This window comes from Echinops telfairi, unplaced genomic scaffold (assembly GCF_000313985.2).
Source record: "Echinops telfairi isolate 266 unplaced genomic scaffold, ASM31398v2 ScPeMD7_7467;HRSCAF=8505_1, whole genome shotgun sequence".
Classification (NCBI taxonomy): Eukaryota; Metazoa; Chordata; class Mammalia; order Afrosoricida; family Tenrecidae; genus Echinops; species Echinops telfairi.
In genome coordinates this window covers 14,345,182-14,367,310 of record NW_022111368.1, presented here as the reverse complement: position 1 = coordinate 14,367,310, position 22,129 = coordinate 14,345,182, and the positions used below count along the sequence as shown (strand labels likewise).

Sequence of the window (22,129 nt, the reverse complement as noted above, 5' to 3'; positions counted from 1 at the left end):
TGCTCAACAGAACCCCGTCGAGAGGTGCTGTTCCTATTTCAGGGCCTTGACTTGCCCTGGCTTGGGAAACCTTCCATTTTTGCTCCAGGGATCCAAGCCCACCTACCTATACCATGCCTGCCCTCTGCAGATGCAGCAGCACCACTCTGCCCTCTCCTCCACACAGCCGGTGGGGGCCAGGATGGGTCCGTCTGTGGTGGTGCCTGTCTGAGTCCTGTCCCACCCGGTACCTGCTGCACAGGTACTCTCTGCCATGACGTTGCTTCAATCCAAGCCCACTCCATGCATACTGGAATGTCACATGGCCCAGTCCTGCATCATCTCCACAACCCTTGGTACATTCGAGTTCCGGTGGTGGCCCTCATGTATTTGGAGACTCATTCAGCCTATGGGGATCCAACTCATCGCCCAGCATATATGAGACAATAATCGGTTGTGGTCCATTGGGTTTTCCTTGGCTAATATTTTGGCTAGGTCTTTCTTTTTAGCCTCCCTGAATCTAGAAGCCCCATGGAAATCTGTTCCCTGTGGACAGACTTGCTGTGACTTGAGATATTAGTGGCACAGCTTTCAGGCTTAGAGCAGCGTGGAAGCCACTGACTATCAGGAGGCAGGCCACACAATAAGCACTTTGTAAATATTGCTTACATGGGAGGGTCAGTCAGTCTTTGGGAACCCTCTTCTGGTCCCCTCCTTGTCCTACTGGACTTTCCATCATAGTGATAATCACCACCTGCCATTATTGGGGTCACCACTTTCTCCCCTACCCTGCTCTCTATGTGTTGTTAGGTGTCCTCAAGTCAGCTCTGAATCACAGTGACCCCATACACAACAGCCTGGTCCCGCGCCATCCTCACAATTACTCATGTTTGAGCCCATTGCTGTAGCCACTGAGTCCGTCCATCACATCAGGGGTCTTTCTCCTTTCCAATATCCTCTGCACTTCCACGCATGATGCCCCTTTCCAAGAACCAGTCGCTTCTGATAACATGTCCAAGGTGCATGAGATAAAGTCTCGCCACACTCGCCGCGTCTTAAGGGCTTTCTAGCTGTAGTTCTTCCAAGACATATTTCTGACTCCTCAAAGTGATTCTCTTAACTTGTTGCCTGTTAGAATCACCTGGAAACTTTTTGACCTATCCTGAGGTCCAAGCATCCAATGTGATTAAACCAGTCATTAACAGTAGGATTCACGGGTCAGGGGGTTTCTTTCGTCCATTTTTTTTAATCCTCAGGTGGAATTGCATCTGAGGCCCAGTTTGCAAAGCAATGTTCTAGAAGCTTGCTACTCAAAATCAGTGTCCCAGGAGCTTATAGAAATGCAGAAACTCACACATCAGCCCAAAGCTATCGAATCAGAACCTGCATTTTTTTAAATACCCCTGGATGGTCGATGTACCCTGAAACAGGAACGTCCTTAGAGTAGGGTCTTTTGTTTACTGAAATATCCCCAGCACTTAGAACAAAACCTGGGACATAGGAGGTGCTCAACAAATATTTCTTTGAATAGTACAGCCATGACAAAAATATAGATTGTTGACTTCAAGATTGTATGTACACCTCCTTCAATAGGCGTTCTCCTCTGGTCCCCGGGTTTCCATGAAGGTGTACACTCTGTTGGCTTCTTTCCCTCCTCTCTCCATAGGGCTGTGCAGTGATTACATAGTTAGGGGCTGTCACAAGCCCCATCACTCCGTGAAGCACTGGGTGGCGGGTTCTTGTGTTCCCACACTCTCGGCTGTTTCCCATGAGCGGCACAGAGGATATGCACATCTTTATCTGCACAGGCTCCCTCCAACCCAGATCATATTATTTTGCTTGTGAACTCATGGGTCTCTCCCACCCCATTCTTCTCATGTTGTATCGCATATTCTTTCTTAACCCTGTGTGTTAGGCCGGATTGACTAGGGAAACAAATTCATGGATGCAATATATATATATATGCGAGAGCTTTATATCAAGAAGTAATTCTATATCAAGCAAACATCCCATCCCAGTCCAGATCGAGCCCATAAGTCCAATACTAGTCCATAAATCTCTCTTCAGACACACAGCTGCACACAATGATACAGAATGCATGAAGATCACCGGCCGGTGGGTGCAAAGCCCTGTGCATCCAATGGCAGTGGAAGCATCTCCAGGGCTCTGGCTGCCATCAGCATGGCTCAGAGTTGGCTCATCAACAGGAAGGTGGACCAGAGAGAGCACGTGGCCCACCTCCCTGGAGAAAGAAGAAGAGGCCTGCCTCGAGCACCATTTATCTCAGTCACCCGCCGAGCAAGCTGCAACCTGATTGACAGGCACAACTCAGCCCAGATGTTCCTATGGGAGCCATGTTGGCACAAACAAAGCTACCACAGCCTGATTTTCCGATTAAAGTTTTTTTTCTCTTGGATATATTCATCTTGATCAGAAATCCCTGGGCTCTGGGTAACTGCTCTGCCCAGGCCGTCCATCTGAATACAAGAGGGCCATTCCTGAGCACATGCTTGCAGGTCTCAGACTCACTGCAGGATCTTTCCCTATGACTCACCGGAGAGGTGGGGGAGGCTTCTTTCTTCAAGCAAGTCTCTGAGTTCAGATGTAGCAGGACACTACAACTCCCGGAGACCGTCCCATTGTTTGCATTGTACACAATGAAGAGAAGCAGCTGGTCAGTTCCCATAACTATCTAGATGCCTCCGGAACTGGAGACAGTGGAAGACGGTCACATCAAGGCCCATCCAGTTGGTGAGACCAAGTCCCAGAGGGAGGCATGCTAAGGCACAGAGGCAGGAGCACGAAGAGTCACGGAGGAACTGCAGCTGGAGCCACTGACCAGGGGAAAGCAGGTCTTGGCCAAGACCATCGGACTGTGGTGGAGAAGAATGCATCTCACTGCTTTTGCTTGCCTGCCCCCAGTTCCATCTCCCCAGTAGCCTTGAGATTATGACTTAGCTTACTCTAGGGCACTGCAAAGAGAGCCCTGATGCCTCAATGTCAAATGCTCAGCTTCAATCCAAAAGGTTGGCCTTTCAAGCTCATCCACCAGCGTCTGTGCGGGAGAAGAGGCACAGCAGTCTGCTCCTGTAAAGATGACAGAAACCCCGATGAGACCGCACTGCTCCGTCACATGGGGCCACCGTGGGTCAAAGCAGACTCTGGAACACCTGCCACCAACAGTAAGGGTGACAGCAGAGCCAGCAGGGCATTGGTCTCGCTGCTGGGGGCGCTCCTTTCTTGTGGCAATGAGGACCCTCGTCAGAAATGAGCAAACTCATCAAGAGTTTTCAAATGCTGGCACTACTGTTTTTGTGTCCCATTGGTCTGGAGGTTGAAAAGACTTACGTTCTCATCAAACGACTGCCAATATTGGAATTGGAATTACTGGTTAATCATTGCTTTATTTTGCTGTGTGGAAGAAAGCCGTGTGTGTGTGTGTGTGTGTGTGTGTGTGTGTGACTTGTGAATGTAAGTGTGTGAGTGCGTGTGTGTGAATATGGGTGAGTGTGGGAGGCCTGGGTGACTTGTGTGTTTTGTGTGCGTGTGATATGTGAGAGTGAATGTGTGTGTGATGTGGTTGAGTGTGTGGGAGTGTTTTTGTGTGTGAATGTGTTTGACTTGAGTGTGTGCATGTGATGTGTATGAGTGTGCATGTATGAGAGTGTAACTATCTGAGAGTGAGTGTGTGTGGGGATGTGGGTGAATGTGTGTGTGATGTGTGTGAATGTGAGTGTGTCGGTGAGTGTGAGTGTATGGGAGTGTTTTGTGTGTGAGTGGGTGAGTGTGCATGTGTGAGTGTGAGTGTGTGTGATGTGGGTGAGTGCATGTGTGTAAATGTGTGAGTGTGAGCATGTCTGTGAGTGTGTGTGTAGTGTGGGTGCATGTGCATGTGTGTGAATGTGTGTATGCATGTGTATGTGTGAAGTGTGGTTGAGTGTGCATGTGTGAGTGTGATGTGGGTGTGCGTGTGTGAATGTGAATGTTTGAGTGAGCGTGTGAGCGTGCCTGAGTGTGCGATATAGCTGAGTGTGCATGTGTGAGTGTGTGTGATGTGGATGTGCGTGTGTGAATGTGAATGTTTGAGTGTGTGAGCGTGTCTGAGAGTATGTGTGATGTGGGTGAGTGTGCATGTGTGAATGTGTGTGTTGTGTGATGTGGGTGAGTGTGTGTGTGAGCGTGTCTGAGTGTCAGTATGTGTGTGATGTGGTTGAATGTGCGTGTGTGTAAGTATGAATGTGTGTGAATATATGTGTGTATGACGTGGTGAGTGTGCATGTGTGGGTGTAAGTATGAAGGTGTACATGTGTGTGAATGTGTGTGGTGTGGGTGAGTGAGAGTGTGCGTGGTGTGGGTGAGTGTGCGAGTGTGCACGCGTGTCTGTGTGAGTCGGAGGTGCCCACTTGAGGCACCAAATGAAGTGGCCGTTCAGGTGACGTCTAGCGTCTCGACAGAGGAACCCGCTGTGGGCGGCGGTTTGAGGCTTCCCCCCAGGAGCATCTCGGCGGGGAGAGGGCAGCGTCCTGAAACAGAACCCCAAGCAGCAGCGTTCCTCTGACTCAGCACACACAGCCCGTCCCAGATGACGGCCAGCCGGCACTCACAGAACTTCTTGAAGGCTTGGTTGCTGGGAGGGAACTTCCCCCGCGCTCCCCCAGGACACCCTGGCTAATTCGGCCGGGTCCCAGTGCCTGGGGAGGCAGGGCCATCTGGTCTCCATGGCGCGTGAGACCTGTGAGCAATAGGGGCCGGTGCCAATGTGGAGTCTGATGAAGTGGGAGATCGTGGCTACGCCTGACGCGGCTGGGCGGGCTCTGTGGTTGCAGGCAGATGCTGGCAGGTGCAGGGTGTTTGGTGGTAATGGGCCCATGTGGGCCTGTGCAGCTGGCGAGACGTCCTTCTCATTGGAGTGGCATCGGTGGCACCCAGCAGCCAGCCCCAGCTCTGAGCATTGTACTCCATGGCTAATTGGAGATGTTGGGAAGACCATGAAAGTTTCCCGGCACCGTGCGATTTGCCATCACGGACTGAGTCACAAAGGCGCTGGCAACCATCGTGGATTCTGCTGTGCCCCAGGCGGCTGGATGGTTTTCCACCATGCTTGCCGCGGTCGCGGGTGCCAGGGCCTCCCATCCATCCTGAGTGATACATTATTGAAGAAATCAATCAATCAATAGATAGATAAGTAGATATACCTGTGTGCGTGTTGAGAACCTCTGAATCAGTCCGTCCATTCTGCACCGTCAGAACAGACATCCCAGGAACGAGGGTGCTGGCTCTTCCAGAAGCGTGTAACTGCTTGTCCCCAAAGCAAAGACTTGGTTGAGCGAAAACCTAACTGTGCCTCTTTCTCAGGAGGGGTCTGTCATGGGTAGTTCCCTCATCTGTCCCAGGGATTGTAAGGACTACAGACTGTTGATGAGATGCTGCTGAGAATCCACCACGTTGAAGCCGAAGTGTGCGTTTCTCCCAACCGTTTGTTGAAACCACCGTCTCTCACTGTAGTTTACTTGCTCTCGCAGGTAACATCCGCCGTGAGCTCCGTCTGAGCTCCGTCGAGCGCAGAATGAGAGCGTACCTGAGAAAGACGCGCCGCCTCTCTGCCTTGCGCTTTCCACACAAAATAGAATGGGGGCGGGGTTCGGTTTGTCAACGTCCTCTTAAGAAGCTACATCAGAGAAATGCTTGTAATGGCTTCCCCTTTGGCGCTGCCCAAAGGGCAGGGGAAGATAGTGTTTCTAGGTTCTGTGGCAATGAGGAGATGTCCTTCCTGATTACTAGGTGCCAAGGGCACCCCAAAACAGACCCAGAGTCACTTTGGAAGCCTTGGGCTCTATTATGTAGGAGAAGTGACTTACAGAGGTGAAACACTGCGTGTTACCCTGTGGCAACCGACCGAGCCGGGGTTTGGTCCGTCCTGCCCCAGCCCATGAGCAAGCAGGGGTCTTTATACCATCTGAGGTAGGGAAGACGGGGGTCCTGGTGGAGTCCTGAGTTATGCATGGGGCTACTGTACTGGAGTGAGAAGCAACACCGGCTAGACTCGTCACAGAGAGAAAGAGATTCATCTCCACATAGGGCTGACACCGTTGTGGAACTAGGTAAGTCCATTCTGGTTCAAGTCAGGCTTCTGCTGACGAACAGAAGCTGAGGAACCGCAAGCAGGGCGCACAGGCTGGTGGTGGATGCAGAAGTCTGACGTCTGCTGAATGAATCCACTGTGGGTAGTCCAGTGACGGCTCCTGGGATCGGCAGGTGATACAAGGCTGCAGTAGCCGGGTACAGCTCCAGAAGGAAGCAAAAGACCAAAGAGAGATTCCACCCTCTCTTATCACAAAAAGTTTAGGGCCTCAAGGAGGTGCCTCAGGCTGTGAGACATGATTGATAGGCTGAGCTCTGCTCCTACCCACTCTCAGAAGTGTCTAGTTGACATCACCCCTGACCAGCACAGCTGCTAACCACAAGGTTGGCAGTTCAAAGCCATTGGCCACTCCTCGGGAGGACGATGCAGCCTTCTAGTCCTATAAAGATTTATGTCTCAGAACCCCGCAGGGGCAGTTCTACCTTGTCCTGTGGGGTCACTGTGAGTCAGGATTGACCCGGTGACCGTGAGTGTGGTAAGGTCGGACAAGGAGGCTGGTGAGGCAGGCCCAGAGCAGCTGCACTGACCGAGGGCTTCCTGGGAACCGCACCTCCAGGGCTGCCCCGTGATTGTTGCCTCAAAATGACTTTGATGATAACAGTTCTTGGTGGTCAGCTCTGGTGCCGTGCCTCAAATGGGAGAGGCACAGTCTGGGGGGGCTGCCATGGACGGGACATGTGTAGGGACACTCCTTTACCCCACAGTGGCTACGGGATTAAATTAGCAGCTGGAAATCCTTGACTTCAGCCCCCCTTGTGGTATCGTATCCTCGGAGCACGTCTGTGGGAGGAGTCTCACCGTTCCCACGGAGCCCTTGTTTCCGTTCCCAGACAGTGGGCCCAGGCGCTGCTGCGAGGGTGCCGCTGTCAGGTTTCCATCACCCCGCCGCACTTAGAAGGACTGGGAAGTAAGGCCTGGTGATCTATTTCTGAAAATCAGCCAGTGGAAACCCTGTAGATCCCCAATAATGGTGCGGATGGCTCCAGCGTTTCATCCCATTGTGGGGGAATTCCCAACACCTGGCAATATATTCCAAATGTGCCTACCCTCACCTTGTGGATGCCTGGGCTTTGCCATTTTGGAAACAGAGTTTCTAATACCAACTCGGGCAGGAGGGGGTGTGCGGTGCGGGGGTGCAGAGGCACCATCGCTCTGTAGCCTTGGCGAAGCGCAGAATGGTTCCAACCCAACCTCGGGCAATATCGCTGCCACGAGGCCTGTGGAATAACGCTCCAAACAGAGACACATGGCAGGTCGTGTTCCGAGCCTGTTCGGAGGCTGATGAGTGAGAAGCTTTCTATACTCGGCTTCCTGTCTCTGTGTGTTCCCCTCGGCCCTGCAGGACCCCGGGTCTGACAAGAGCAGGTCAACGGGGCCCTGCCTTGTTCTTTTGAGCTCCTCGCTGTAACGTGGAGCCAAGCAACTGAGCCTGGTTGGAGGACATGTTTCAAAGGCAGTAATCCTGGATTTAGATCACACATTCTGGAACCGGGGGTGAGTTTTTCATAACCTTCCTCTGAAAGGCAGGGATTTGTGATGGAAATGCTGACGGGGTGTGGCTGGAGGCCGTGGCTGCATGTGTGGTCTCCCCAGCCTTTCGCACACCGAGCAGTGGCCCTCAGGTGGGGTGTGCACACTGTCGATGCCGGATGCTGGGTTGGTTGTGACGTGGGTGTTTCTTGCTTTGTCTTGTTGCGTGTCTCACGCATCACACATGCTAGTACTATACAGAGTGGTAATCGGGGATTTCCCCCCTCAGCCTTGAACAGGAAGGAGGGCACTCTCCCAGAGAAAGCTGGTGTGAGCATCCTCCGCCAGGGGGTGGGGAGTTGGGGGCACTGGGGGTGTCTTCCTGGCACCCACTTTGCCTTCAGCCCACGTGAAAGGGATTAGCATTAGGAATGGTGGGGTAGATGTGCATACTGCATCTGTGCCAGGCTGGGGCCAAGGCAATGGGAGCTACTCCCCATGCCAAGTGGCCCTAGAATCCATGCCGGGCTCCACTGTGAGCTCCTGCCTGCTCACCTTTGTCCATTTCCTTGCCAACCATCCCTCCAGACCCAGCCATGCCTCATTGTCCACAAGGCCTTCAAACGACCCCAGCAGCCTCTTTGGACTTGACTCCTCCTCTGAATGAACCCGCACAAATCCTCCCAGGTGCTCTCCAGCCCATTTGTGTCCCAGAAGAACTGGATTCCATGGGGTGTTCAGTGGCTGGTCTCCCCAAAGCAGATCACCAGGCCTTTCTTCAAAGGTCCCTCTGGACTTGAACCTTCAGCCTTGTCATTAACAGCTAAGCATGTTAACCATTTGCACCTCCCAGGGGCTCCTCTGAGAGATGGCCAAGCCCTGACTTCTAGGGACAGTGAGCCCTGGTAGCACAGGGGTTACACTCTGGGCTGCAATCTGAAAGGCCAGGAGTTTGAAACCACCAGCCACTCTGAGAGAGAAAGATGAGGCTTTCTACGTGTGTAAAGAATCACAGCCTTGGAAACCCACAGGGGCAATTACATGCCAGCATCAAATCAAGGGCTAAATGTTATTTTACCGCCTCTTATTTCAATCTTGCCATCTTTGTCTCCACCTAGTTTGCAGACAGAGCAGGGAGGGTCCCGTCTCATACATCTTCCTCTGCCTTCCCAGCCACAGGCCCGTGGAGCGCCAGGCAGATGGTGGATCCCCAAGGCTCTGAAGGCTCCGTGTAGAGTACTCCAGGGAGGAAGCTGGGGGCAGCTTCTCTGGAAATCCCCGCATTACCTGGTTCTCAGGAAACTGAGATCTCTTCCATCTGAAATTGTGTTCGGCTGGGAAAGTCTGGGCAGCGAGCCTACACGGCAAAGCCAGCCAAGGCGCACGGGAAGCCACACGGGCTTCCAGCACATGGGGAGGACAGGTTGCAGGAGCCACACTGGGACGCAACTGCTGACCCAGTCTGCATCTCCCAGGAACCCCCAGTCTGAAGGCAGGGTCTTCTGGCTGAGAGGCTGCACCCGCCCCTGACTGCATGTAGTTTCCTGTGAGGGAACAGCCAGGCGTCTCATGGCGAAGCTCTGTTCCGGAAGGAAGGAGAACCATCTCTAGGTGAACTCCTGCACTGTGGGTGCTCACTCCCCGAGCCCTCCTGCTAGAACCCAACTTGATGAAGGCGTGAAGGAGAGAGAGTGGCGCCAGGTTCCTTTCCTCTCTCCCTAGCCTTTGCCCCTGCTGGTGGCAAAGACTGCCTCTGGCAGTGGACTGTGGGTAAACTGCCCTGGCCAAGTGGAGGCCCAGCTTCTGGAGCCTGGCCTGGGACTGTCCCCCAGAGTCCAACTCCGACTGCAGGGCCGAAGTGCAGGTGTCTTGTATGGAGACTGAAGAGGTCTGGAGTGCAGCGGTTAAGCCCTGACTGCTAACAGAAAGGTGAGCAGGTAGACGCCCCAACTGCTCCACGAGAGAACGATGTGGCAGTCTGTGCTTCAGGAAAGAAGTGAGAGAGTTCACCTTTGCCCTACAGCATCCTGTGAGCTGTAATCGGTGGTATAAGCAGTGGGTTTGGTGTGGAGGCTTGTCTGGGGGAGGCGGGCAGTGGCCTCCTGGGTGCCTTGAGCCTGCTGTGCCTCTGTGAGCTTGGTGCTCAGCCTGGACCACCACAGCCCCTGCCTTGGTTTCCTGGTGCTGTTAACATAAACTCACCACGAGTGGGTGTCTTTCTGAACAGAAATGCATTTTCTCCCCGTTCCCAAGGCCATAAGTCCAAATGCAGGGCACCAGCTCTAGGAGCAGGCTTCTCTGTTGCCTCTGGAGGAAGATCCTCATCTCTTTCTGCTGTGGCCCTAACATTCCCCCGGTCTTGGCCATCTCCCCATGACAGCTGTCGTCCCCTGTTGTGCTTGCTCCTGACGGTGCCGGTGCTGCTCCTTGTAAGTCAGCAGTGGTTTGGTCAAGGAGACCCTACAACACTGGGTAAGCCCAGGCTGGTATATGAGGTTGGGTTCTCTAGAGAAACATGTGTTGTATGTTGGAAGAGAATTATATCAAGAGATGGTTCATACCGTTCTGGAAATAGGTAGGTCCAGTCCAGTTCAAGTCTACTGATGGCTCCTGGGATTGGCAGGTGATGCAACAGGTGACCCAGGAGTCAGGCCAGATAATGAAGCAGAGACAGCAGGGGTCACAGGCGGGTGGTTGCAGAGGTCCAACGTTAGCCTAATGAATCCGCAACTGGTAGTCTGCTGATAGCTCCTGGGATCGACAGGCAGGATAGCAGGAGATCAGCGAACCACACACAAGATCCATCTCTGGCAGAAGGTAAAGGGGCAAAGAGAATCCAACTGTCCCAGGTCTCTCTCTCTCTCTTATACAAAAAAGTTTATGATACTAACGAAATACCATCAGGCTGTGACACAATTAATGGGTTGACCTCCGCCCCTACCTTGACCCAGGAATGTCTAGTTGATAGAACCTCTAACCATCGCAGCTGGTAAAGAAGGGAGCTCTGGTGGCATAGTGGGTAACACATCGAGTTGTTAGCCAGAAGGTCAGGGGTTTGAACCCCCCAGTCGCTGCCCAGGATTAAGATGAGATTGTCTACTCTTATAAAGATGAAGTCTTGGAAACCCAAAGAGACAGGTCTACTCTGTTCTATAGGGTCACTGTGAGTCAGAATTGACTTCATGGCAGTGCATGGTTTGAAAGCCATCAGGGTAACCATTGGACCGGTAACTGAAAGTCCCACAGTTCAAACCCAGCAGCCACTCCTCTAGAAAAGACGAGGCTGTCTGCTCCTGTCAAGATTTACAGCCTTGGAAATTCTGAACAGTTGTTTTGAGTCAAAGTGGACTCAGTGGTCATGGGTTCCACTGATCTAGTCTCAGGAGCACAACAAAGAAAAATCTATTCTCAAATCGGATTGCATTCACCGTGCTTGGGATTCCAACACATATATAGAGGGTGGCATACTGGGCTACACATTGGGCTGCTCACGGAAAGGTTAGCAGTTTGAAATCACCAGCTGCTCCCAGGGAGAAAGATGAGACTTTTTACTCCCAGAAAGAAATACCGTCTTGAAGACTCGCAGGTGTGGTTCTAGCCTACACTATGAGTCAGAATCAACTCATGACAGTGAACCGAACGGAGCTGCATAAATCCCTAACATGTCCGACCCTCCCTCTCTGATGGGATCCCAAAGTTGGCCTCCACCTTGTGTGCGTAGCTCCCATTCAAAGGCTGGCCTAGTGAATCCACTTGGCTTTGGAAGACCGTGGGCGCTGCCTCCGTGACTGAGGCTCAGTCCCAGCGGTGTGGACGACTGTAGGGGCACCGTCCTCTTTCCGGTCTTCCATATGCGTTTCATTGCCGTGGTTGCCAGGCCCACATCAAAGAGTGAGTGCCTTTGGGGCCTGGTAGCACCCAATCTCTGTCACCTGCGTCCATTGACAACAGAATGGCATTTGCACCCCGCCGACTCCCCAGGTTCCACAAGCACCCACACGCCTCACTGTAGGCAAGCTCTCGGGAAAAGAGTCAGGAAACACATGCCTGCCCTCGCCTCGTTTGTCACAGAGGAGAACAATGGTCGGGATTCGGCTGCCGTCCAGATCTGGAAGGGAATTTTAGGAAAACAGGTGCTTCCTTGGAGGGGTGGGGGGGCACGGTTCCACTTGTGAACCCATTGAGAAGAAATGGACTGGAGCTGTGGAAACTTCTTGGGCACTCACGAGAACATACCCGGTCCCCGGTGGTTTTCAGTGTGTTCAGAGCCGGGCCTCCGGTTGACTCTGTCATGGCAGCTGGCAAAGCAAGCTCAGAGCAGACCCGAGGTTTTAACCATTTGGATGCAGCAGAACACTAAGTAGAGCCTGAAATGTTGAGTTGAAGCCATGGAATGGGAGACTCAGCAGGGGTGCAGGGGATCCTTTAGGCAGCGTGAGGCAGGGGACTGGACTATTGCCAACACTGTGAAGAGCGGTGCCTAGTCAGAGCAGAGAGGTCGGCCGCCATCTTTAAGCAAGGCATTCAGTGTTTCTGACTGCCGATCAAGAGGTGTGGTTTCTATGGAATGCTCACACTCCCCTTGTCTAAGAGTGAGATGAATCTCCTAGCGTCAGCCTGCGGTTTCCCCACGTCCTGCTGCTGTTCTAGTTCGCCCATATGTTACAAACTCCAGTCCATTCCTGTTTCCAAGAGACTTCCTCAGCTGTGACTAAACTAGGACGCCTAAGTTCAAAGCCATGGTTCAAAGTCAGGGCAGAGAGGCTTTCTCTGGCCCCCTCATCTATCAGAGCTATAGCTACTACTGCATCCCTGAGTGCCCACGTTCCCTTTGGAATCCAAAGAGTACCTAATCAGCCAGCGTTCTCTAGCTAGCCCAGCTCACCTCCCCAATGACATCAAACCAGTGCAGGCAATCTCAGCTCCCCTTTCTTGGTCAGCCCAGACCCCAGCTGCTCCACCCAGCCCTGTCTCTCTCATCCCCTTCACCTGGGGCTATGTCACCTGGCCCTTCTCTCTTCCTCAGGCCCATTCACCCAGGGCTACATCAGCCACTGCTGTCCTCTTGTCTGTCTCATAGGTCTGATCGTTCATTGAAATGGCTCACACACTACAGAGAAAGAGGCTGTGACTAATTTAGCGCACACACACACACACACACACACACACACACACACACACACACGATGCAAATCCAAGTGGCAAGAATTAGGGTCTTGGTGCCATTCCGTGTCCCCAGGACTTGCTGGCCCTCTCAAGAGACTATGCTTACTCTCTCCCACCCAGGAAGCATCAAAGACATCTTTTCTTCCCATGTGGCCATCACAGATGACGTCCTGCTGCCAGAAGCTTTGTCAGCACCCTGGCCCAGGAGACCCCTCTCAGTCTGATCCATTGGCCTCAAGCGTGGTTGAGTACGCTCCTAGGAAGCAGGACCAAAGGCCAAATGATTGGCTGCAAGGGGGTGCCCTACTTTGCATCTACTCAGACTGTCCCAGGGCGGTTAGCCTCTCTAGGATCTACCATGGAGTTTATGTCGATAGGCCTGTGTCTGGGAGAACACAAATAGGAATCTTAAGCTCCCAATCAAAAAGCCAGCTTGGAGACGTATTGCCAGGGGAGCTTTGCTATAGCACCAGGGTCAGCAGAGTGTCCTGCATCCTATTTTTGAAATAGAGTTTTGTTGGAGTGCAACCAGGCCCGCGCCCTCCGGCGTCCTCTGTGGCTTTGGGGCTACAATAGAGGCAAGTCGTGGCAACGGAAGCTGTATGGGCTGCAAAATTGAGAATGTTCACTGTGGACCCTTTACAGAACACCTCTGCCTGCCCCAGCCCAGCCATAGCCCGGGATACCCACAACTGTTTTGTGTTCGAGGAGGAGAAAAACAAGAAGAGAAATTGTTTTCGCTCCCTCTTGTTTGATGATGTGCTTTTCTAGGTCATTCGGCCCAGAGGGTTAGCTGGTATTTACTCAGTTTCTTCTGTTACTTCCTTGAAATATGAGGCAGACATAATGGAATTTTACAAGAATTTACCTAGCACACTGGCATTTATTTAACCATCTTGTGGAGAGGATCCCAAGCTACTCCTAACATTTTTTTTTCTTTCTTCCTGGCCACCCCTGTACACACAAGTGTTTTAACAATAAATAGTTCCATCTGCTTGAGTCCTTCCACCGCTGAAAATATCTCTTTAGGTATGAACATAGCTGGACTCAATACAGCCGAAGAAGAAAGGGGTTCCCCAGCCCCCTCCTTTCAGGATGTCACATGTTTTTTCGTCTCCCCTGAGGTCACACCTCCTCCCAAAGCCCGGTGCCTGCAGCCGGTCAGCTCACGGATCTGCCCTGTGTGTGAGGAGACTAACCGAGTCCCAGCCTCAGTGCCACCCACTGTGACTGTGCTCCCTGCAAAGGAAGAGGTGTGGCTCGAGCTGCCGTGGGCATTCCAAAGAAAAACCAGTTCTTCATAGAACCAAGCCCTTGGCCTCATCTTTGCAGACAAATGCCATCCAGGATCAACTTTGTTATTGTTGTTTCAAAAAGCAAACCCTTTAAACCTCATCTCTTTGTTGTGTGGACTGGTGTATACTGATTTCCTTTATTGTTGTGAATCGCCATACAGTTGATCGCAAAGGACAGCAGTGTCGTGAGTGTCAGAGTTGAACCAGGCTCGTGAGGTACTCATGGCTGTGACCTGTCTAAAGCTCCTTGCCAGACCTGAGTTACAAGGCACCTCTGGGCAGGTGTAAGCATCCATGTCTCCTTCTGGCTGGTAGCTGAGCCTGTGTGGTTGTTTGTAAGCCCAGGGGCTTGCTACTGGTTTGCTAGGGTTGTTGAACCCAAAGGGCCAGCAACGGAGTGGCTTACAATAACAGCGTTATTCTTTCACACTTTGTGGAGGCTGGAAGTTCAAAATCAAGGCATGAGCCAGGTTGGTTCCTTCTGGAGGCTCTGAGGGGATGCTGCCCCATGCCTCTCTCCTACCTTCTGCAGCGGTCCTGAAATCCTTTGCATTCCCTGGCTTGTGGATGCATCCTTCTGATCGCTGCTCCCATTTCATCTCTGTGTCTGTGTCTCCATGTTCCTTCTCTATTTATCACGACGCCGGTCTGATGAGGGCCCACCCTATGCCAGTAGGACTTGGTACAGGAGCATGGCTATTCTTAACATCTGCAAAGATGCTCTCTCCCAGCAAGGTCACCTTCCTGGTTGCTGGGGGTTGGGACTTCAACAGTCTTCTTGGGGGACACAACTCCGTGGATAGCAAAGCACCTGGGAGATATGGGAAGGAGTAATAAGCTGAGTTCGTGCTGAATTGCTCAAGATCCTAAGGAGACGCAGAGGCTGGGGGAGCCAGGAGGCAGGGTCCCGGGTCAGCTTCTCAGTGTGGATCATCAGAGCAGACTCCATTCCTAGGAAGAGGAATCCAGAGATCACACACAACTCTGTAATGCTAGTGGTCAGACACCATGTACTTTGAAGGAGTACCCGTGTTCCTTTGTCTCCCTGTCACCAGATCAGACTCTTTAGCCACCAGCAGTTGTCTAGGTCTAGTGGTGACAGACATCCTGGTCACGTACCTTAAATTTCCCCCGCAGAGTGGCCCGGATAGTGAAGGGATGACCGAACAGAGTGCCCTGTCCCCTTCTCTCGGACCATCCTCAGTTGCCCATCATTGACTATGGCTTGCTCAGGAGGGCCTCTCGCCCCTCATCCCTCTCCCTCTGTCTGGTCATTTGCACCTTGACCCCCACCCCCCCGGAAACGGAAAGCCCAGTGAAAGATGTGTGTGAGACCTGGTAGAAGGCCAAACTCTCCCCATCTGTACCAAGCCCCCGGCTCTCTGTCCCAGTCCGACGAGCCCTTGCAAGCAGACGGCTCCTGAAAGCTTCCCCATCAAAATCTACAGATGTCCTTGCAGCCTCTGTCCTGTGGTGTCCTTTTCTGTTGTACACTGTGCCATTCATGCTTGGCCACGGCGGTTAGAAAGAGCAGACCAATTTGCAGGCGCGGCCAATGTCCATTTTTAAATGCTAGCAGAGGCCAGGGAGAGCGTGCAGAGAGCTGGAAATAGAATGTGACAATTATTTAATGAATCCTCCCTCCCCCCCCCTTCTCCTCCTTTTTCACGTAGCTCAACGACTCCGCCAAGCAGCTTATTGAGATGGACAAGACGTGCTTAGGGGCTGCGTCTGGCTGCGATGCCTCCTTGCCCTCTGACCCCAGCGCCGCGGCCACTCTGGCCCCAAGGTCCACTTTAAGCAGCACAGGAGCGGTCAGTGCCTTTCAGCGGCGTATCGATGGCAAGAAGAATGCCAAGAAACGCCACTCCTTCACCGCGCTCAGTGTGACCCACAAACCCTCCCAGACCGTGAGCAATAGGCATTCCATGGAAATCAGCGCTCCCGTGCTGATCAGCTCCAGCGACCCCCGGGCTGCTGCCAGAATCGGAGAGGTGGCTCACCTGTCATCCAGCGCTCCAGCCCAGGTAACCGCCACCTTGTGGTGCCCGCCGGGGGGCGTCGCAGGGGTAGCTGCCCACCCCCCTCCCAGTCTGGTTCTCTGAGGTCTTCACACAGTACATTTCCTGAACTAGCATTAAGAAAACTGCAGCAGAGCTGCCCTTTCTCCTGCCCTTTAAATGCGACCTCCTTCTTGCTGCCTGGCATTAAGGCTACCCCTCAGCACCCCACCACCCCCACCACTGGCTCCCCAGACGCTGTGCTTTGGTGCAACTGTCTCCTCATCGCTGCCCAGACTCAACATGCAACCAGGATGCTTAGTTGCAAGGTATCCCCCGATGTCTCAAACACTCATGTGCTTGGCTCGTCACTAAAAGGTTGGTGGTTCGAAGCCACCCAGGGGTGCCTCTGAAGACAGGTCTGGCTGTCTGCTTCGGAAAGGCCACAGCTTTGGAGATGCTGGGAGGCTTCGCTCTGCTCTGCAGACCATGGGGTCAGCGTGCGTCAGGATCGGCCAGGCTGGACAGCACCAGTCTGGTCAGCTTCAGTGCCCTCCTGAGTGGTTCTGAAGATGACGCAGGTGTTGTGGGGGCAGATTGCCGGTGGCTGGTCCGCAGATGTAGCGTGTGAGTAACGTCGAGCCCGTGTATGAGGGAGCAATGTCAGTGTGCAAGTCGTCCTTCTGACCGGCACCCAGGAAGCATTGCAGTGAGGTGCTCATGGGCATGTTGTCCACGCTGCCTTGCCTCTGAACAAAGGTGGGAAGGCGGGAGCGGTTCCCTTGCTGGGCACCTGCAGCGACGTTGCTTGCGCAGACGCCTTCTCCTCCTGGGAAGTGGCCCTGCATCTGTCTTCGGTAGTGATGGAGGGGTCTTTGTGAGTACATTGACGGCGTCAATCCGAGGTATCGGAAGAACGCTTCGAGTACGGAATGATCTGGGCTGTGGCAAACCTGTCACAAGGGTACAGAAAGGACAGAAGACGTTGACAAAGAGAGAAACCGAGGCCACGGAAGTAGGGTGGGTCCTGGAGGGTCCCCAGCAAAGGACCCGCCAGATGACAGGCGATCAGCCCTGGGGCCAGACCCCCTCTGCAGTTTGCCCTTTCCCAACACAGCCCTGGGAAGCAGGTCAAAGGCAGTTCCTCTGGGGGTGGCGGTCCCTCCTCCTCATCGTCCAGTGCCACGACAGCCCGGCCCAGTGTGGCGGCTCCCATGGCCTTTCCCTGCAGGCGCCATCCTTGTTATCGTCGTCGTCTGCTCGGTCAGCCGCCCTGCACTGCCACCCTTACTCCGCCAGTGCTTCCAGAACCAGCTTGGTCAGGGAAAAACCGTCACCAGCCTCTCAGCCGGCTGAGCATACCAATGAGCAGGCAAAAGAGCCATCTTTGAAAAACTGTGATGAACTCCGCTTTGTAGAAGGAATTTACATGTATGTGTGCAACTAGCCTCCTATATGTGTGCACATATATACAGCGCCTCTCTCTCTCTCTCTCTCTCTCTCTCTCTCTCTCTCTCTCTATATATATATATATATATATATATATATATATATATATATATATATATATATATATATATATACCTGTACACATATACAGCGTTCCTGAAAAATGATAGTTTAGGCCTAGCTATGTCATATCAGCCATTAAATGCCACCCCTACACCTAACACACACACACACACACACACACACACACACACTGGAACTCTGCTTCTCAGCAGAGGCTGAGGAAGCAATTTGGAAGAGCCAGGCTGGTGTCCTGGGCACACTGCAGCCACGTGGATGTGGCATGTCCTCTGGGACTGTGGCCTGTGTGTGCTTTCTGCCCCCCCCCCCTGACTTCTTCCACCCCTCTGACCCTTCATGCAGTCTTGAATAATGACGGGAGTCGTGTTTTGCCTTAGGTATAATCCTCCCTTGCATCCTGAGATCGATATTTTGATTCTTCAAAAAACTCACCCACCTGTACTTGGGCTGCACACTTCAAGCCACTGTTGCGCGCCCACTGATTTTAAGTTCCCGGGAGAGCACCCCTGACTCAGTAGTGTCCTTGGCTGGAACCACATCCCAACCAGCTTGCACGATCTGCTCTGGCCCAAAGGGGAGGAAACGGATGACTCCGGGGACCTACCATGCTGTCCCGTTGCGATAGACTGCAGTCTGCTCTGTGGTGTCCCTTGCAGTCTGTTGTTAGGCAGTGTGGAGATGCTGAGTGCATGGGTGCAGAGCAGACACGAAACACACCTGGCACAGCGGCCCAGAGAGCTGAGGGGGGTCGGCCGTGCTTATTGTCGGCAACAGCAGGGAGGTGATGGATTGCAGACCAGAGGCTCTTGGTTTTCCTACTTTATAATCCGGGCAGCTGTTGGCTTCTTCAAGTCAAATGAGTGATTGCTCCTCACAGATAGGAGATTTAGAGGTCAGGGTGTCAACTCAAGACTATGTTGGCCACTCTCCATCTTGCAGGGGGCGGAGAGGGAAGACCGTGAGAAGGTCGTAGACAGTCATAGACAGTCACGAATGCGTGGAAAGTGGCCAGAGACCTTCAGGCCACCTTGAGCCAAGGCCAGCCCCCTGCTGGATGACATGAACAGTTCCAAGTGTCAGTGTTTCTGGCCCTTGTGGACCGACGCAAGTTCACTTTGGCGTTGATGAGGCTATGTGCACTGTGGGGAAGGGAGGAAGGTGTCCACCCAGCAGGGCCCGTCAGGATGTGGCCAAGTCGTTCTTGCCTTCCTCCTGTGCCACAGAGGCCACCCTCACTCCCAACAACCAGAGGAGGATAGGAGGAAAGGAGGGGCAGACTGTAGTCTTACCAATCAGTCAGAGGGGGCGCTGGGGGCCAATGTTTATGCCCTCCCTGCCCTGTTCTCTAGTCTCTATAGCCCATACTTCTGGAGACTAAGTGTAAGGCCCATCCTCCCTTCAGGTGTTCATGGGGTTCTGGAAGAGGAGGAAAGGTAGCGCCTCTGAGCATTGAAAAGGGGGTGTTGTGTGTTAGACTCTGGGCTGCTCACCACAGGTTGGTGGTTCTCACCCCCCAGCCACTCTGTGGAAGAAAGATGAGGTTGTCTGCTCCCATACAGATCTACAGATGGACTTGCCTCAATGGGCATACAGACAAGAACAGACTCGCTGGCAATGGGTATGGACACTCACAGGAGCCTTGGGTGGTGCAGTGGGTTCATCATTGGCTGCTAATGGAAAAATCAGTGGTTCGAACCACCAGTCACTCAACAGGACAAAGAGGAGACCGCCTGCTCCTGTAGAGATCCCAAGCCCTTGAAGAGCCTATGGGGCTGTTCTACTCTGTCCTGCATAGGACAGAGCCTATGGGGCCGTTCTACTCTGTCCTGCATAGGACAGAGCCTTTGGGGCAGTTCTATTCTGTCCTGCATAGGGCAAAGCCCATGGGGCCGTTCTACTCTGTCCTGCATAGGGCAAAGCCTATGAGGCCATTCTACTCTGTCCTGCATAAGACAGAGCTTATGGGGCAGTTCTACTCTGTCCTGCATAGGGCACCTTGAGAATGGGCTCCAGGACAGTAGAGAGAGAGGAAACAAGGGGACAGTCTGATTCTTGTCCCTCCATCTCTCCTTGACTCAGGGCTCTGCATATGTGGATGGGGCCTTTGGCTTTCTTTCCATCACCTGTACCCCAAGCTCCTGCCCCCATAGTGGATATGTCAGCGCCAGAGAAGAGACCCTTTCCTGGGCTCTGCGAGCTTGTCTATGCAGACAGCCACCAGACAGCAGACTGTTTTCTTACTAACCCACCTCATTCCACAAGGACTGGAGAACCGAGGTGGCGGTGAGGATGTGTAATCCGTTTTTCAGTAGTCAGACTGGTGAGCCCAGGCAACTTCTGGGGTTGGGTGAGCTGAACTTGAGTTTCATAGATGTCCCACTGGGGAAAAATAAAAATGCATCCCTGATGCATGTGTAAGTGTCCTACACACGAGCCAAGCCTGGCTGGAATCGTGAGTAAATGGCTCTGTGCTTGAAGAAAGGAGCCGTGTTGATGCCTTGGGTTAAGCATCAGGCTGCCAACTACAAGGCTGATGATTCGAAGCCACCAACCACTCTATGAAAGGCAGATGAGGCAGCCTGCTTCCAGAAAGATCTCAGCCTTGGGAACTCCATGGGGCAGTTCTACTCTGTCCATATGTAGGGTCCATATGTGTCAGTATTAGCTCAATGGCCTTTGGTAGGTTTGGGTGGTTGCAGAACAGGGAAGCCTACCTGGCCCCTTTGTGCCTGTGCCCACACACTTTGTGCAGAGGACACTGTAGCAGACAATCCACCCTGCACCCCACCCCCACCCCACCATGCAGACATTTCATGCCCATTCAGATGGTGACACTGCAGGGCTCAACTGTCAAGACTGATTCCTGGCCTCTGGAGCTGAGGAAGGGAGAGAGGTATGTGAAGTTCCACTCCAGCTAAGTCCAGTACATGCGTGCACCCCCTGAGCCTCCACACAAAGGTCTTGGGCCACGAGGAAGCAGAGGTTTTATAGGACCCGGGTCACATGTCCCCGGCAAGTTTCTTTTGGAGAATGGACATGATTGTCATCCTAGGCAGTCACTGAGCCCACACTGAGCCTTGTCCTATGTTCTGTGGGAAGGTCCCAACGTTTGGCTTCTCTGTCTTGGAAAGACAGAGGTAGAGAAGGGGTGGCCTTGGCTTGGAGATGAATCTCCAGTTGCCCAGACAACCTGGCTGATGGCGAGTAAGTCCTGGGCCCTGTACTGCCTCGCCCCCCCCCTGGCCTTCCTCAGCATCTTCCTCTGGTTGTCAGGGCAACATGGCCCGTGAGTCTGAGCTGTGGGTTTAATTCAATCCCCCAGTTTCCTCCATAAGATGGAAATGACTGAATGATGCCTCTTGCACAAGAGTGCCTGAGGCCAAGGGGACAGTGTGGGGATAAGCCTGGCGGGTCCCCGCAGGGCATGGTGCGTGGCAAAGGAGGGGCCTGCCTTTCTCCTTGCCTTTCTTGTTTAGACTTTGACTGGGTACCGTGAAGAAAACAGGCAGCCTGAGCTTTTCCTCTGGGATCTAGATCCAGGCCCGCCTTCCCATCATAGGAAAGCCCTGGGGCACTCTGAGTTCTACCCCCTCAGCTGGAGCCTGATTCCTGGGGGCCAGGACCATGCTGTCCAAATTGTCTCTGCCACCAGCAGCCCTGGCAAAGGGGCTGAGCCTCTTGTCTCAGAATCCCAGGTGCCCTCTCAGTTAAAGGGAGGGATCTTAGTACCTTCCCCCACAGACTTACTGAGGGGATATACCCGATGTCGCCTCCGCAAGACAAGGCCGGCTCACTTCTGTCCGTGTCCATTGAAGATTGATGGGAGGTATTCTTTCAGTGGATCAGGGATGAAGTACCGGCCCCTGAGACCAGGGCTCTCTGTCCCTGTTGCTCCCTCTGAGAGTCTCTTGCTGGTGTGTGGCCACGTGGGATGCAGGAAGGTCTAAAGGGTTGTTGATGGGTAAAACGGGACAAAGAAGTGGATTTCTATTCCTACCAAGGGTTACAGTTGATGCAAACCCACAGCGGCAGGAAATCCCTGTCCTGTGGGGTCACTGTGAGTCAGAATCCATCCAAGGACAGTGAGTTTGGGGAGAGAAACTGGTATCGTTGAGTGGTGCAGATCGTTCAGCACTTGGCTACTAATCGTAAAGGTTGGTGGTTCAAGTCCACTCACTGGGCGGCCTGTCTGCTTCAAACCTCAATTACCGAAAGCTGTGGAGCACACACACAGCTCGCCTCAGGCAGACACCGGGTCCCCACGAGGCAGAAGCAGCTCAGCGGCAACTGTAGGGTTGAACCCACCTGAATCAGAGAAGCCGGGGCTTGGTTAGCAGGAGGGAGTCACAGGAGCTGACACCCCTCTGGTTGGTGGAAGCTCAGTGGGCTCTGGGCTTCATTGACCATCAGTGCCAGGCTCTCTGTAGTCCCACGAGTCCCCAGACAGGCTAGTCCCTGTCGGAGGCTTTCAGGGATCTTGACTGTGGCCGACTGCAATAGTTCCCAACCATGGCTTGTTCCCAACCACCCTTCCTTATCATCTGGAG

General features: G+C 53.1%; 1 protein-coding gene across 1 annotated transcript in view; it reads left to right on the top strand.

Annotated features, from left to right (window-relative positions):
• Positions 1-22,129, top strand: part of SH3RF3 (SH3 domain containing ring finger 3) — a gene marked incomplete at its 5' end in the record, with an annotated part of 526,008 nt that overhangs the window by 368,488 nt on the left and 135,391 nt on the right. Inside the window, one exon of the mRNA XM_045283818.1 lies at positions 15,726-16,079. Coding sequence (XP_045139753.1) covers positions 15,726-16,079 — 354 coding nt within the window. The remainder of the gene's footprint in view (positions 1-15,725; positions 16,080-22,129) is intronic.